The sequence below is a fragment of the Centroberyx affinis genome, unplaced genomic scaffold (assembly GCF_046629955.1).
Source record: "Centroberyx affinis isolate AG114_WGS23_722 - 3 ecotype Tasmania unplaced genomic scaffold, CSIRO-AGI_Caff_v1 ptg001619l_1, whole genome shotgun sequence".
Classification (NCBI taxonomy): Eukaryota; Metazoa; Chordata; class Actinopteri; order Beryciformes; family Berycidae; genus Centroberyx; species Centroberyx affinis.
Window position 1 is genome coordinate 203,290 of NW_027280059.1, and position 15,892 is coordinate 219,181.

General features: G+C 43.1%; 2 protein-coding genes across 2 annotated transcripts in view; both read left to right on the forward strand.

Moving 5' to 3' along the window:
• rps6ka1 (ribosomal protein S6 kinase a, polypeptide 1) overlaps positions 1–8,447 on the forward strand; it is a 58,432-nt gene extending 49,985 nt beyond the window's left edge. The window contains 14 exon segments of the mRNA XM_071528111.1: positions 250–392; positions 523–593; positions 718–806; positions 1,045–1,109; positions 1,237–1,339; positions 1,912–2,042; positions 2,973–3,098; positions 3,912–4,001; positions 4,154–4,312; positions 4,951–5,112; positions 5,317–5,393; positions 5,492–5,609; positions 5,862–5,999; positions 6,602–8,447. Of these exon segments, the coding sequence (XP_071384212.1) occupies positions 250–392; positions 523–593; positions 718–806; positions 1,045–1,109; positions 1,237–1,339; positions 1,912–2,042; positions 2,973–3,098; positions 3,912–4,001; positions 4,154–4,312; positions 4,951–5,112; positions 5,317–5,393; positions 5,492–5,609; positions 5,862–5,999; positions 6,602–6,724 (1,595 nt within the window). The 3' untranslated portion in view covers positions 6,725–8,447.
• Positions 8,448–14,948: 6,501 nt separating this feature from the next.
• On the forward strand, positions 14,949–15,584 carry LOC139651250 (TMF-regulated nuclear protein 1-like). The gene has a single exon (XM_071528097.1). The coding sequence runs from the start codon at positions 14,949–14,951 to the stop codon at positions 15,582–15,584; it is 636 nt and encodes a 211-aa protein (XP_071384198.1).
• The last annotated feature ends 308 nt before the right edge of the window (positions 15,585–15,892 follow it).

Consider the following 15,892-nt stretch of genomic DNA (forward strand, 5'->3'; position numbering starts at 1 on the left):
ATATTATCACAATAATTACATTGGTACTTAAAACAAGTACAAAGTGCCGTAAAATAAAAGGGACATAAGCATATTAATCAGCTATAATGAAGGAAAGAGTTAAGCTGCTGGCACCAAATGCTCAGCAGAGCAAAAATATAACTTAACAGTGTAGAATAACATAAAAGAAAAACGCACAGTACTACTCCACGATACTATAGTATAGTATTTTGCAATATTGTGTTGACTGTGTCTTGTGGTGTTTTCCAGACTTTGGCTTGTGTAAAGAAGCTATCGACCATGAGAAGAAGGCCTACTCCTTCTGTGGCACTGTGGAGTACATGGCACCAGAGGTCGTCAACAGGCAGGGACACATCCACAGCGCAGACTGGTGGTCATTTGGAGTACTAATGGTGAGGATTTTACATCACTTTTTAGTCAGATAATACATAAATTCTGATATAATATCTGTAAAATATTGTGTTTTTTCACAGCCCTGGAAAGTAAGTATTCTAGATGACGGTTGTATGTTCTCTCTCCCAGTTTGAGATGTTGACAGGAGCTCTGCCGTTCCAAGGGAAGGACCGTAAAGAAACGATGAACCTGATTCTGAAGTGAGTATCTTCTTTCTGATTCTCTCTGGGGTGAAATGTTGATTCTCGCTGTTGGTTAAAGTCTCATTCCATATCATCAGTGATGAAGTAACTCGAGCTGTGTGTTGTGGGTCTCTCCCTGCAGGGCGCGTCTGGGAATGCCCCAGTTCCTGAGTGCGGAGGCCCAGTCTCTGCTCAGGGCTTTGTTCAAGAGGAACCCTTCCAACCGACTGGGTGAGTACCAACTGATGAACACAGCTTCACAAATGGCAGAAAATACACCGTTTTGACACCGTTTCCTAGAGAAGGTTTAAGCCTGGTTGTATATTTCTTTGGATATGAAATGCCAGTGGGTGGTCAATAGAAACTGGCCCTTGGTATATTGTGCATGTAGCCTTAATTATAAAAACAATGTTTGGTATTGGACTTAAGTTGAGATCAATATTGCTTAATGGCGATGTTGTGTTGGCAGGGTCTGGAGCTGACGGTGCAGAGGAGATCAAGCGGCACTGCTTCTTCTCCACCATAGACTGGAATGTGAGTGCCTGACTATTCAGATTCAGACATTTTACTCTCATTTAGATATTCATCATGTTTAGTCTTTGTTGGGGGGGGGGGGAATCTCAACTATACAGATGAGTAAAGGTCTTTTTATGCCTTTCAGAAACTCTTCAGAAGAGAGATAAAGCCTCCGTTCAAACCGGCTGTGGCTCGTCCGGACGACACCTTCTACTTTGACTCAGAGTTCACCTCCCGCACGCCTAAAGGTCAGAGGTTAAAGTTGAAGGTTCACCTGGTACAATTCCATTGGTTGACTCCATGTCCATGGCATATCTGGCTTGGCTCACCAGTTAAGCCAAAGCACTACATTATTTCTGTCTCAGCTGAATATAATCAATACAGGATGTTTCTTCAGAGGAAATGAAACAAGCCTTATTTAGTCTGTTGAAAGCCTCCATGCGGCCTGCATCATTCTGCATCATTGCCTGAGCTGAGCTAGTCGGGCACAATGAAGCCACACAATAAACACTTCATTATGGCAGTGCTCATAAAAAATACATGAATGTGTGTGTGCATGCATTCAAAATCATCCAGTTTTTTGTTTTAGCTGGTTTAAGCTGTGGTTTATTTGAATAGGGACAGATGAAAACGCATTATTAGCATCTTAAAAAACATCTATTGCCCAAGGAATTGGATCAAAACATATATTTCACTGATTCCATTACCGTCTAGATGGGTTTTGTAATTAGAGCTGCAGTCCATTCATCCTGTTTCTGTGTCAGTATGCAACACTTTATGCATTCATGTCTAACTGTTGTGTTTCCTTATTCCCTCCCAGACTCCCCCGGCGTGCCGCCCAGCGCCGGAGCCCACCAGCTCTTCAGAGGCTTCAGCTTCGTTGCGTCGACTATGTTGGAGGAGGAAGGCTCAGAGGAGCCAGCCCAGGCCCCGCCACACCCGGTGGTCCAGGTCAGCCGCCAGTCATTCATACAACTCATAGGACTCCACAACATTGTCACAGGGAGCGTGGACTGGGGGGTATTAGACACGCGTAGTGCAAGTTTGTGCTCTCTTGCCAGGAAGATTCTGCGCTGTGTGCTCCCAATTCTCACTGTGCGTGTGAGGAGTGTCATTCCAAAATGAGATATCCACCATTTGAAAACATTGAAAACATACTCTAACAAAATGATGGATGATATCCAAGTCAAATCCATTATGGGTAACTGTTAAAATTAGGAGTCATCTTAAGAGCTTTACTTACAAAACAGTTATGTTTTTGAGGATAGAATCACCTGTGATTTTTAAATATTGACCGATGAAATTTCGTAAGCAAACGTTTTCTGAAATTGATATATAGCATTTTGGAATGAATGTGGTTCCTGTGACAATACTGCTCTCTCCTCAACACTCCTTAAGAGAGGCACAGCATCAAAAAACATATTGGTTTCCAAAGGCGAATATTTTTAATCTGTCTCTGAACGTATGAATCAAGTAATTCAAGAGTGCTTGTATTTGGTACTTCATTGCAAGTACGTTGGCGGTGTTATGCAATTTTAGGCTCTGATCCACACTTTCCTATGTCACTGTTTGACCAGTAGATGGAGGCCTTTGTCCAGTTTAATTCCCTGTGTTGAGCTAATGAATGACTGAATGAATGAAAAATGCAATGTCCATGTAAGCCAGACAGGAGGAAGGGTATGAAATGGCTTATTAGTGGTAAGGCAATAAGCAGCAGTAAATGCCTTTAGATCCTGTTTCACGCCTGGCTGGAACTGCATTTAGCTGCGTGTGTGTGTGTGTGTGTGAGAGAGAAAGAGAGAGAGAGAATGCTGTTGGGATTTGATTAAACTCTTTTGATTCAATCCCCCCCTCCCCCCATCCTCGTCTCTCCCTCTGCAGCAGTTACATGGGAAGAACCTGTTGTTCAGCGATGGCTATGTGTTGAAGGAAGACATCGGCATGGGCTCCTTCTCTGTCTGTAAACGCTGTGTGCACAAAGCCACCAACACAGAATACGCCGTCAAGGTCTGAACACACACACACACACACACACACACACACACACACACACACACACACACTGAAAAGAGTCCTACATGGCACGCACTGCCCTAGAGTGTAGCCACTGTATAATTGCCTTCTCTACACGCAACAAAGGTTACTGTATTACTGTAATATTTGTTCAAACACCTACCACAGCAAGAAAATTGCCTGTACTGATAGAGGAAACGCAAAATGAAAAACAAATAACCATAAACCAAATAAATATTTGGTTTATGGTTATTTTGACAGTGTATCCAAATGATTTGCTACAACAGAGAACAATTTTGGTGCTACTACCCGCAATAACTTACCAAAACTTGGAATCAAAATTACCCCAAACACCACTCCTATGGAAAAGAATAAATAATTCACCCTAACTAACCCTAACCCTAACCCAGTCAAAAAGGGGTTCAGTCAAAACATAGATGTTAGTTTAATCCCAAGATAGTCCTGGAGTAATCTGGGAAAGCCTTAACAAAATTGTTTTCTTTCTCACTTGTCTGTCAGGTGATTTTGTCATTCAATACAATAAAATATCATTAAGCAACCTTTATTTAAAAAGTGAGAGCACGTTGAGAGGCTGGCCTGTGTAGAGCATGAAAAAGTAAAGATACTACATAGTAAAATATGAAATGTGTAGGATTATATGCATAAAATGTGAATTAAAACAAGAACATAGAATGTAGAAAAAAGGCAGTCTTTATAAAAGAAGTATGAATATGCATCTGGGAAATCGTGAACTAACCCTTAAAATCTGAGCCTGGTGTGTGATTGGTGTTTTCATGTGATTGACAGATGATTGACAAGACCAGTACAGACCCTTCTGAGGAGATTGAGATTCTACTTAGATATGGACAGCACCCCAACATCATAACACTGAAGGATGTGAGTATATACACACACACACACATACCCACACAACCAATGCCTAATATCTGCCTAGGAAGTGTAGGAAAGAACGTGTAACGGATGACACAGATGATGACTGTTGATAATGTGTGTGTGTGTGTGTGTGTGTGTGTGTGTGTGTATCTCAGGTGTACGACAACGGTAAGCAGGTGTACCTGGTGACGGAGCTGATGCGTGGAGGAGAGCTGCTGGATCGGATCCTCAAGCAGAAGTCCTTCTCTGAGAGAGAGGCCAGCGCTGTGCTGCACACCATCACCAAGACTGTGGAGTACTTGCACTCACAGGGGGTGAGAACTACCAGCACTACTGATCCACATCAAGCAGCTGGTTATGGTCTTTATTCCTGTCTCGTTTTTTGAGTTTAGGCGCAGTTTGTATTGACTTTATAGTCGGGAGGCTTCTTACAATACAGCAGAATCAAGATACAGCACTGTAAACAGTTACTGTAAAAACACAATAATACCAGAGTGGGTATTCTTTATTGTGATTATGGGTATGATATTGTACCCATAGTCACAGTAAAGAATATCCCCAAGGCTATTTGATTAGATGAAACTTTAGTGAGGCAAAATTGGGCAATTATGGGGAAATAATGGATTTTATGTGTACTGACTGAAGAGTTTTCTTTAAAGCAGTATGTCTAATAACCACGAAAAACAGGAGAAAACAAGAGCCAGCCTTGCTTTTTTTTTGGAATTAAGAGAGTGCATCTTTGACCAATCAGATTACTTGGCTCAAACTACCTGTTATACAATTAACTTTTGCTATTACTTTTTTAAAATTTATTTCATCCCGTCTCTTCCCTTTTTCCTTTGTCTTACCTTTTCCTCTCCTGGTTTCTCCCACCCCCTTTTTTTTTTTTTATCTTTCTCACTCCTTATTTCCTTTATTTCATTCCTCCCTCCTCCCTCTCTTCTCTCTGCAGGTGGTGCACAGAGACCTGAAGCCCAGTAACATTCTGTATGTTGACGAGTCGGGGAATCCGGAGTCGATCAGGATCTGTGATTTTGGCTTCGCTAAGCAGCTGCGTGCCAACAATGGCCTGCTGATGACCCCGTGCTACACCGCTAACTTCGTAGCTCCCGAGGTGAGCCGAGTGATTCAGTCAGTCTCATACCTGTGAAGTTCACAATCGGTTGGTCTGGATCGCACTAATGGTGGCGCTAAAAGTGATGAAATTTGTTTCTCTGAGACACAGACTTTAAATGAAAACATTGAATGACACTGAATTGAAATATTCCAGGGTTAGACGTTGAAATAAAACGTGCTTGTCTCTGATTCTGTATTGCAGGTGTTGAAGCGTCAAGGCTATGACGAAGGCTGCGACATCTGGAGTCTGGGAGTCTTGCTGTACACCATGCTGGCCGGGTGAATAGCAACACACAAACACTCTCTTAAACACATTTTTTCTCTCTCTCTCTCTCCCTCACACTCACTCCATTCTCTGTCCCATTTCCTTCCACCAGCTTCACTCCGTTTGCCAATGGGCCCGAGGACACTCCGAATGAGATCCTGAGCAGGATAGGAAGTGGTCACTTCAGTCTGACTGGAGGCAACTGGGACGCTGTGTCTGATGCTGCCAAGGTAGAGCAAGAAATCTCTAAAGGCTTCAAATTGTTAAGAAAAGCTCTTGTAAATCTTTTGAAATTTTGTCCACAGTACAGTAGCACAAGAGCCACAGCAAAATGGAAATTTTAAGTGGAAAACTGTGTTGCCTTAGTGGCAACTCTTCCAGCATCTTTTCTAGGCTCCTGTTCCTTTTAAAAATGGCTCTGGTCTCATTCTGTCCGGTTTCTGTCCTGTTTCACATGCATGTTTGATGTGTGCTCCCTCTAGGACCTGGTGTCTAAGATGCTTCATGTGGACCCGCACCAGAGACTGACAGCTAAGCAGGTCCTCAGACACCCCTGGATTGTCCAGAGAGACCACCTGCCCAACAGCCAGCTCCCACACCAGGACCCCAAACTGGTCAAGGTAATGTGGCCGAGCGGATTCGTTATCGCTAAAATACTGTACTTCAAGGTGGTTCAAGTGGTTCAAACAATCATGGAAGTGTAAATCCTTTGTTCATGGTGTTATGGAGATTAATTGAATTGATGTTTTTATTTCTGGCATTTTGGACAGTGGATGTGTGGGCTACCAAACTGTCCTGTCCAGCCACTAAACATCACCACTAAACTACTAAGCCACATTCCTTTTCTCTGTGGCCTTTTACTAAATCATCCATATGTATGTGTAACAGGTGTTATTATTTTTTATTATAACTTATTGATTTCTTTTTTTTATTACCATCCGTACCTATTTTATCTTTCTTTCTTTCTGTCTTTCTTTGTTTTTAATTTAATTTTGAGTTGATCGTTGTGATTTTTAGCCTTTTATCTTTTTTCTCTTTCTTTCTTTCTTTCTTTCTTTCTTTCTTTCTTTCTTTCTTTAATATGTCATTTTACAAGACAAATTATGTATTTTTTGTGGTTTACGTGAAGCACATTGAATTTGCCTTGTGTATGAAATGTGCTGCTATGTAAATAAAGTTTTCCTTGCCTTTGCCTAAACATCCCCATATTGTGTGTGCGCAGGGTGCGATGGCAGCCACCTACTCCGCCCTGAAGAACTCCCAACCCACTCCGGAGCTCAAGCCCATCGAGAGCTCCTTCCTAGCCCAGAGACGCGTCAAGAAACTTCCCTCCACCTCCCTGTAGAGACTCACAACAACCAATCAGCTCACTGGAGACTGACCGAAACCACACCTCCTGGCTCACACCACCCAGTCAGCTTCGCTCGGGGATCAGTGTCCACCTGCTACTACCAGCCAAGGAACAGTGACTGTGGTCCTGCCCCCATCTTGTGACATCAGTCGTCCCGCTCTTGCTATCATTCTGTTTGCTATATTGGACTAGCAAAAGGACATGAAGGTGGATGGGGGCAGTGGGGGCAAAAAAGGGTGCAGGTTTTTGGCAGATGTGTTTGCGCAATGTGCGTGTGTGTGTGAGTATGAGTGTGTGTGTGTGTGTGTATGTGTGGGTGTATGTGTGACCCGCCACAGAGTCAATGCGGCCACGTTTTCAATAGTGATAATGAAAGTGTTTTCTCTCCTCCGCATTGCTGTGATTGGTTGTCATTCCGCTTGCTGCACGCCTGTCTGTCTGCCTGTTTCGTCGTCCGTCTTCCTGTTCTTTTTCTAAAGTTGATGAGCTTTATATTACCGGTAGTGCTGCCAAATCAACCTGTGCCGACAGCGCAAAACCATAGTACTGTCCAACTGCTGTTAAATGTTTTTGAAAGAGCATTATTAACATGAATATTAAAAAAAAAGAAACATTTCTGCCATAAATGCCTCTTTGGTTTTGGTACAGCCAGAACACGTGGATTCTGGGAAATGTCAAATGCTGATGTTTTGGTTAATGTCAATCTATGCTTGTATTTTGTTTTACAGAGAATGTGCGTGTGTATGTGTGTGTTAGTTGCATGACTTGCAGTGTGTGTGCGTGTGTATTGTCTTGCGGGATGCTGCAGGGTCATGTGCATGGTCCAGTGCCGTGATGATGTCATGTGGCTTCCTCGTCCCTCTCCCTTCCCTTCACTCCGCTTGGTCAACCTGCTGGCACCCATTTGAGATATGTCTATTATTTTTATTACTTAACAAAAAATAGTAAAATAGGTGGCTTTCTGTGAAAGAAACTTGCCCGAGGAACATTGTGGCATGTTAAATTCTCTATATTTTCTTTGTTCTTGTTTTCTGTTTTTTCCACTGTGTTTCTTGGATAATGCATATTGAATGCTGTTTCCCGTGTTGGCTGCTTTCGTTGTTGATCGTTTTCTTTTTTTTTTTTTTTTGTCCAAAGAAAGTGGTGATTTAAAATAGTGAAAGACATGCTGAGCACATCGCAGGAAATCAGTCTGTGGAGTTAATGCCATTCAGTTCTCTTCTTCTGTTGTGAAATGTAAAGGGGAGGTGGGGCTGACTGTTCTCTTGATCCAATTTACTCGCTGACTGGTTTTCATTTTATTGACAATGACAGCTAAAATCTGACAATATCCTAAAAAGCGCTCCCATTTCTCCTATTTACAATCAGTAAAAGACAGATGTGTCTCACTGTAAGTAGCTTCATGGGGTAGGTCCTGCTTTAAGCTCGGTGCCTAGGCCTACAGGTGAGGCAGAATGTCTTACATGGAAAACACATTTTAACAAACCAAACAGCCAGACTGTACTGTACATCTAAAGAAGGGAAGACCTGTGTGGCTAAATAATCCATGAACCAGCAGTCTCACCTCACAAGGGATCAGCGTTATGTAATTTTTGTTTGGTGGCAAAAGTCTCCCTCCTTCGACTACAGTAAATGCAGACAAATGGTAAGATGTTATTGTATCATAAAGATGAAGATTTTTATATCTTACAAATATTGAATTAAAAATCCAGTTGCTATGACAGAATGTCTCCCTCGTTTTCTGTTTTCTGAGTTGTACCTAATAAGGCCGACCAGTTTTCCCTAGGTGAATGAAAACATCTTCCTCCTCTTTTGATCTCTATTTTGCCTCCTGTCAACCAGGCCTTAATTTGGTGGAGAAGAGGGAACTGTAGATTGTTTGTGTGCATGTGTCTGATCCTTTTGCCTTCTAGATACCGATGGGACCTTAGCCTGGTGTGTTACCATGGCTGGCCACTAGAGGGAGTTAAGTGCACGCCTGTCTTCATGCAGAAGTAAAACAAATCCAGGTCCACTGAGCTAAGGAGTTCAGATCAGATGCCTTTCTATCAAAGCACTCCGCACTGACTATGACTGATGCACTGTGTCTGCTAGTCGCCTTTAATTCAACCATTGTGTTACAAGATGCTGAAAAGTATGTATGGAACCCCATTTTTGCCAGCTGTTAAAAAAAAATCTGGCACATTATCTCAATATTATGACTTAGTATCTCAATATTATGACTTAGTATCTCAATATTATGACTTAGTATCTCAATATTATGACTTAGAATCTCAATATTATGATTTAGTATCTCGTAATTATAATATTGTCTCAACATTATGACTTAGTATCTCAATATTATGACTTAGTATCTTGTTATTATGACATAGTGTCTCAATATTATGACTTAGTATCTCAATATTATGACTTAGTATCTCAATATTATGACTTAGAATCTCATTATTATGACTTAGTATCTCAGTATTATGACTTAGAATCTCAATATTATGACTTAGTATCTCGTAATTATGACATAGTGTCTCAATATTATGACTTAGAATCTCAATATTATGACTTAGAATCTCAATATTTTGAGATACAAAATTATGGGATATTAAGTCATATTTATGAGATAGTAAGTCATAATTATGAGATAGTATCTGATAAATATGACTTAGTATCTCATAACTATGACTTACTCTCTCATAATTATGAAATGGTAATATTGAGAAAAATCTCACTTGATGGAAAAAAAAAAGTATGTGACCTGCTGATAAAAACACTGCAGGCCTCAAATAACTACTGTCCCTATTGTGCTCTTTTAATGAAAAGTGTGAATGGGACGGAGTAGTATTTATACTTGCAGACAGCTTGTGCATATAGGCTTACTGGAGGGCAAACAGTAAACATCTGACTGCATGTAAATGACTTTTTCTACTTCACCGCCTCTCCATCTGCCCTTGATGGCCTGTAGACACTCCAGCAGTGTTCTCTTACACCGTCTCCTCCTCCCACCCAGCATGCCCTTCACCTCTACATACAGTAAACATGCTCTCTCCCTCCTCCTCTAGCATGCATGCACTGCGACAGTACGAACCATCGGAGCAGGTAGCACTTTAATATATCAGCTCTTGGCAGAAAACCTCTACCTCCTATCGCCTGCCCTTGTATGCACAGCAGCACTCCCTTACATAACAGTCACACAGTGAAACATTCTGCTTCTGACTGCTGATTTTCCCTCACTCATCTGCATTGCACTCACACACTTTGTCACACGCTGAGAAAGATGTGCACCGTCATGTCCGTCATGTGCGAGAGAAATTTTGCGTAATTTATTCGTACACAGATGCACATTCACCCTCTGTGGTGTTAATGATTTTGTTCTGTTCTCTGTGTGTTGACGTCAGCATGCCAGTGATTCACACTGCAGTGAATGACCCTTTGCTCTTTTCAAACGCCCACATGGAGACTGACTGACTGACTCAGCCTGCAGCAGGATAGTGATATTGATTTACAGCCCGGTGGAAGACGAGCATCATCGCCGTCGTCTGTCCCCTTATCTCTTGGAAGTGGAGAAAGTAGTGTAGTTTTCATCCAGGTCCCATTTCCTGCATTTACCTCAGTTGTCATCTGAAACTGCTCGATTTTTTTTATTTTTTTTAAACTGTGTGTGTTTGTGTGGGTGAGAGAGCGAGTGGGTGGATGGGTGGAGAGATGGGGTTCACATCCTCATTTAGCCTGAGAGCCGTATAAGAGATAATACAGCTGTAGAGATTTCTTTTAATAGAAGTTTGTTTCCAGTCGTCGGATTTCCCTTATTTGCCTTTCTGTTCTTGTTCTGGCTGATGTGAGCTAGGTTTTCACTCAGCTGCTGAGCCTTCCATCCTGTGCTGCTGAAATGCACATGCAAGCACAAAAAAACTGAGATACACTCTTTCTCTCTCTCTCTCTTTCGCTCTCGCTGCAGGTCATGTGTCACCCAGGGGAATATATCCTTCTTACGGTGATAAAATGGTGACTCATAATTCATTCCAACCTGCACACTCATGCAAATACAATTCTATCTACATACAACCATGGGCAGTACAAAGCATGTAGGGGAAATTATGGTAGTGTACCTGTCATCTAGTGTGATTTATTGCATGGTATAGGCCATGTATATGATAATGACTGCACAATGCACCAGCTATAAGACGATGCCCTACACAGACCCAGCAGTACTGCAACTCCAGCTTGGTTTAAGTCAGAAAAAAAGGAGCAACTGGGGTTTTTCTCTCCCATCCAGTTCATCTGGTCTTAGTATGGCTTGCTTTGACACTGTGAATTATCCCTATACTCTCAAAAAAACAAAAAATCCTATACTTTACTTGTGTCACTATTGCTGTAACCTTCTACACAATACTACAGTACTGTGGTCTCTTTTCAGGAAGTATCCATCTTGCTGTAGTGTGCTTGAGCAAAACACTGAATCTGTACCAGCTACAGGTTGCTGTCTGTTGCTGAACCTGCACTCTGAAAACTGAAACTGAAAATTGATTTTCATATCCTATCTTATATCCTCATATATCCAATCTTGAATGAAATAAGAGAGAATGAATAACCTATAGCAGTTGCACGCTACGTTTTGAATTCATCAAAGTTGAGGTGAATTCACTCCAACCCTGACCTGTGGTAAAATCACAATATTGTACCTTCTCACAGACTGTATATGATGGATGTACAACCACATCGATCCATTCCAGCTCATTAATGTGTCACACTTTGCTTCAGCCATATATGAAGTGCAGCTGTTTCCAACCCTTGCCTCTGCAGGACACACTCCTGACTAAACACAGACCTGCTGGTGTAATCCTTTCAGTATAACTACTGCCAAGTCACTATCCTACCTATATACTCTCTCTCTCTCTCTCTCTCTCTCTCTCTCTCTCTCTCTCTCTCTCTCTCTCTCTCTCTCTCTCTCTCTCTCTCTCTCTCTCTCTCTCTCTCTCTCTCTCTCTCTCTCTCTCTCTCTCTCTCTCTCTCTCTCTCTCTCTCACACACATGCACACACGCACACATCTTTGATGCCAAAGATGAACAACTCCCAGAGACTCACTATGCGCAAACACACACATTTTAACTCAATACAGAGTAGACGACATACAGACACACAGTCACTTTAACTCCTCCACACGCACACACAACCCACACACACAGATTAAAGTAATCTGGAACAGAGGGTGTGGTATGAGAGATTGAGAGCAGCTTTCATCGCTGTTTTAGCTGGAAAGAGGGAGGAGAGAGAGAGAAATGGAGAGAGGGAAATGGATGGTGGGACGGGTTCAGAGATAATTATATCTAAGATGGATTAGGCACTTTAACACTTAAATGCATTCTGTATACCCAGTGAAGAGACTGACATCCACTTGTCTAGTGTCTGTGTCTGAGTGCAGGAGTGTCCTTTTCATGGGCTGTGGATATGTGTGCAAGCATGAGGGTTTGACTTTTTTCAAAACAGCACACTTTATCATTATTAAGCATCCCTGTACTTGCAGGCAGGGTAAGTCCTGGTCCTCAAGTTGTTTGCCAGTGATGGTGGCCATCTGTATGCGCAGCACTCAAGGCACCATGTGGGATTAGTTTAGAATGAATGGCTTTTGAACTGTAGAGTGTTGCGCAACCAACAGAATCTTCCAAAAATGGGCATCGTGATAAAAAATGCAGCACTGAAGCATCTTGTCTTGATCCTTTAGATCTTCACTTACTCAACAAGCCATGTTAGATATTGCTCAACTGAACGACTCTGCATAGCCCTTTCCAGGGCAACTTTGCAACACGTACAATTATTAGATAAACATCATAGTTAAGGCTGCACTATGTACAGTTGTTTTGGTATGGTAAAAGTCATATTTTCATATTATTTGCTAATGCTTAGAAGCTCAAATTCCTTTCCAAATCTCAATCAATATTCAAAACACATCAATTTGACATTTGCATTGTAAATGATGTGGCAGGATAGGACTACAGCAGCTGCTCAAAATGTATTCAAGGCGTCCAGTTTTTCATGTACAAAGTTCAGCACTATTCCATACTAAAGTGTTCTGATATTTCAAATGTTTAAATTTTCTTTAGCCTGCTTCATTCATATTCAACTTCACACTTCTGTACCTTCTTCTGCATTCGTCACAGTTGTCTATCCTCTTTTTATTCTAATCTACTTAAACTCTTTCAGCCATCCTTGAATACGCAGACAAAGGACTGCAGAGCATCTTTACTGCTTTGTGCCTCTACATTTCTTCCTACAGGCACATACTGTGCAGCCTCCATGTCTTTCTTTTGCTTCTCTTTCTTCTCTCTGGAGATCAGTAAAGCTAAAAGCAGAGAAAGAACAGTCAGTGCTATTGCTAATGCAAGCCAATCCTAACATAAAAGCAGGGGTTGAGTGAACACTCACACACACACACACACACACACACACCCCTCCGACCTCCTGAAAGCTTAATTGCTTTCACTTTCACTTTTGGTTAAAAGCAGTTATAGAGCAGTTATTTAAAACATCAGTTCATAATGTTCCAACTGCACCATTGCTATCATCACTTACAGTTTGTGTGTGTGTGTGTGTGTGTGTGTGTGTGTGTGTGTGTGTGTGTGCGTGCGTGCACGGCTGAGTGTATTTGTGTGTACGTTGTGTTGTGTCTTGCTCCATACCCTGATCATATCACTTCTACCATCCCATTGCAGCACCAGTCAATATTTGTCTAGACAGAGAGAGTAATGTTAGCTGTTAATGGAATGGATATTACTGAAAGCAACAAAAAACCAAGGTATTATGTCTGTAACTAACTAGGATTGGAAAAGAGCCAAGTCTCCATGAAGTAGAGACTGGTCACATTTACTAGGAGATTTGATTTGAGGCATGTATGCAGATTTCAGTTTATTTCATATTGTTACAACTTCTACACAGGGTTGTAACTGTTGACGATCACTAGGCTAAAGTGCGTCATTTCATTTCCAGGGCAAGGTTTTTAGGTGCAGGATTAATCGCGTCACATGATGCCTTCAATTTGGGTTAAATGCTCTGAAAAATTGGACCCCTGAGATCACAGGAATTAGTTGGTGTGAAGAGCGCCTTCACATTCTGCCATTCTCTCTGTGTTTTTCCACTTAACTACTGATTACAAAGAAAAGCCATTTTGGTGCTCTTGCAAAGGTGCTTGAATAATTTAATGCGCACTGCACCTGTTAAATAAATTAATAAATCAGAATTGAAATAGCCATGTCAACAATAACCTATAGTTTTATTGCTACGAGAGTAAATGGCCAATCCACATGGCCTCAGTGTATGCTCTATCAGTGTGTGTGTGTGTGTGTGTGTCTTCATGTTTATTTGCATGTTTCTGTATGTGCAGATGTGTACCAATGGTGATTGAGTTGTCAAACATGGAGTTTATGCAGACAGAGAAATATAGTTTGCAGGTAGGCTGTGAATGATCAAAAGGGAAAAAAGAGGGATGGAGGGGAAGGTGGGGGGGAAGGAGTACCGGGAAAGAGTGATAATAGTGAGCGGGAAGGTGATAGGGAGAGAGAGAGAAACTGGAGCATCACCCCTCCCTCCTGCTCCTGCCATCTGATGTCGAGACTGTGTTGCTACGGGCAACCAACCGAGCAAGAGAAAGAGAGAGAGGGAAATGGAGAGACCAGCTGGTGAGAGGAAAGGCAGAAGAGAGGCTCGGAGTACTGAGCCAAACAGCGTCAGGAAAGAGGAGAGAGGAAGGACAAAACCCTGAATATTCTCCCTCCCTCGCCTCGCTCTGCCTTCTGTTATTTCTCTGGGAAACAGACGTCAGTCCTCCACAGAGCGCAGCTGATCACAGCAGAGCTCCAGAGGATGGGGATGGAGTAAAACAGTAAACCAGAGGACATGACAGCCTGCCAGCATCAGCAGCAGAGAGGCAGGCCGGCAATCATCAGCTGACATAGTCATGAGTCAAGCAGCCAATGAGCTGCCAGAAGGCTCCTCCCCAGCACAACCACTCAGGCGCAGAAGCAGCAGAAGCCTGGCTCAGATCTCTTATTAATGAATGGAGCAGTTCCCAGGCTGCATCACTGCACACAACGCTCTCCGCGCTCTCCGCTCGGCTCCTCGCTGCTCTGTGACACGGGAAGACAGCGGAAAAACATCAACAGCGACAACAACAACAACAACAAAGACAGCAGCAATACAAACAGGAAGAGTGAAACAGAAGCAACACTGGCCATGAAGGGACGACAAAGACACACAGACACTCCTGATGAGGAGGCTACAGAGGACATGGCAGCAGCTATTACCAACGCAGACCCACACCCTGATCTCCGCCCACCAGATGCTTCTTCATCATCATCATCATCTTCTCCCCCTCTTCTCCCATTAGCCTTGCCCCCCTCTACGTCCGCCTCTGCTCTTCTGGCCTTGGCCTCCCCGGCCACCAGGCGCTCCATCTCCATGGGAGACTTCCGGCGGGTGACCGGGGCCCTGCTGGCCGGGTCCGAGCCCCCGTCGGCCTCGGCCACGGCCCCCTCCTCCAAGCTCGTCACCCCCAGCTCCAGCATGGAGTTCGAGGCGGCCCGGCGGCGCCTCCTGGAGGTGGAGGAGCGCCAACGCGTCATCCGGGAGATGGAGCGGCGACTGGAGGAGCTGAGGGAGGTGTTCGTGCGCTCGGAGCAGGAGGTGGTGGTTCACGGGGAGCTGGTGTCGCGCATCTCCGGGGGCGCCCAGCAGGGGGAGCTGTATGTGGCAGAGAACAGCCAGCGGCTAAAGAAGGGCCTGAGGTTCAAGAAGCACCGACCCACCATCGTCTTCTCCTCCATGCTTGGACTGCGCACGTGCCTCCCATGGCCTGTGAAGCTCAAATAGGACAAGAGGATTGCATTTCCACAGTGTTTTTTCTACCAATGCTTTACTGATGCGCTTTACATAAAAGGGACGATAGACCTCTATTCTTTAGCTTCTTTATCACTCATTAACATGGCTGCTGTCCAATTTCCACCTCTCTGCTCTCGTATCCTGAGGCTGGTCCTCTGGGTCTTTAGAGTGCCTACTATCACAATTGCTAGTAAGCTGCCTGGTCAGCACACAGACTCTAATGGTGCATCTCTGAGGAAATGCTCTAGCTAGCAAACTGATCAAACTGTACCACCGCAATGTGTACAAGATGTCATTAT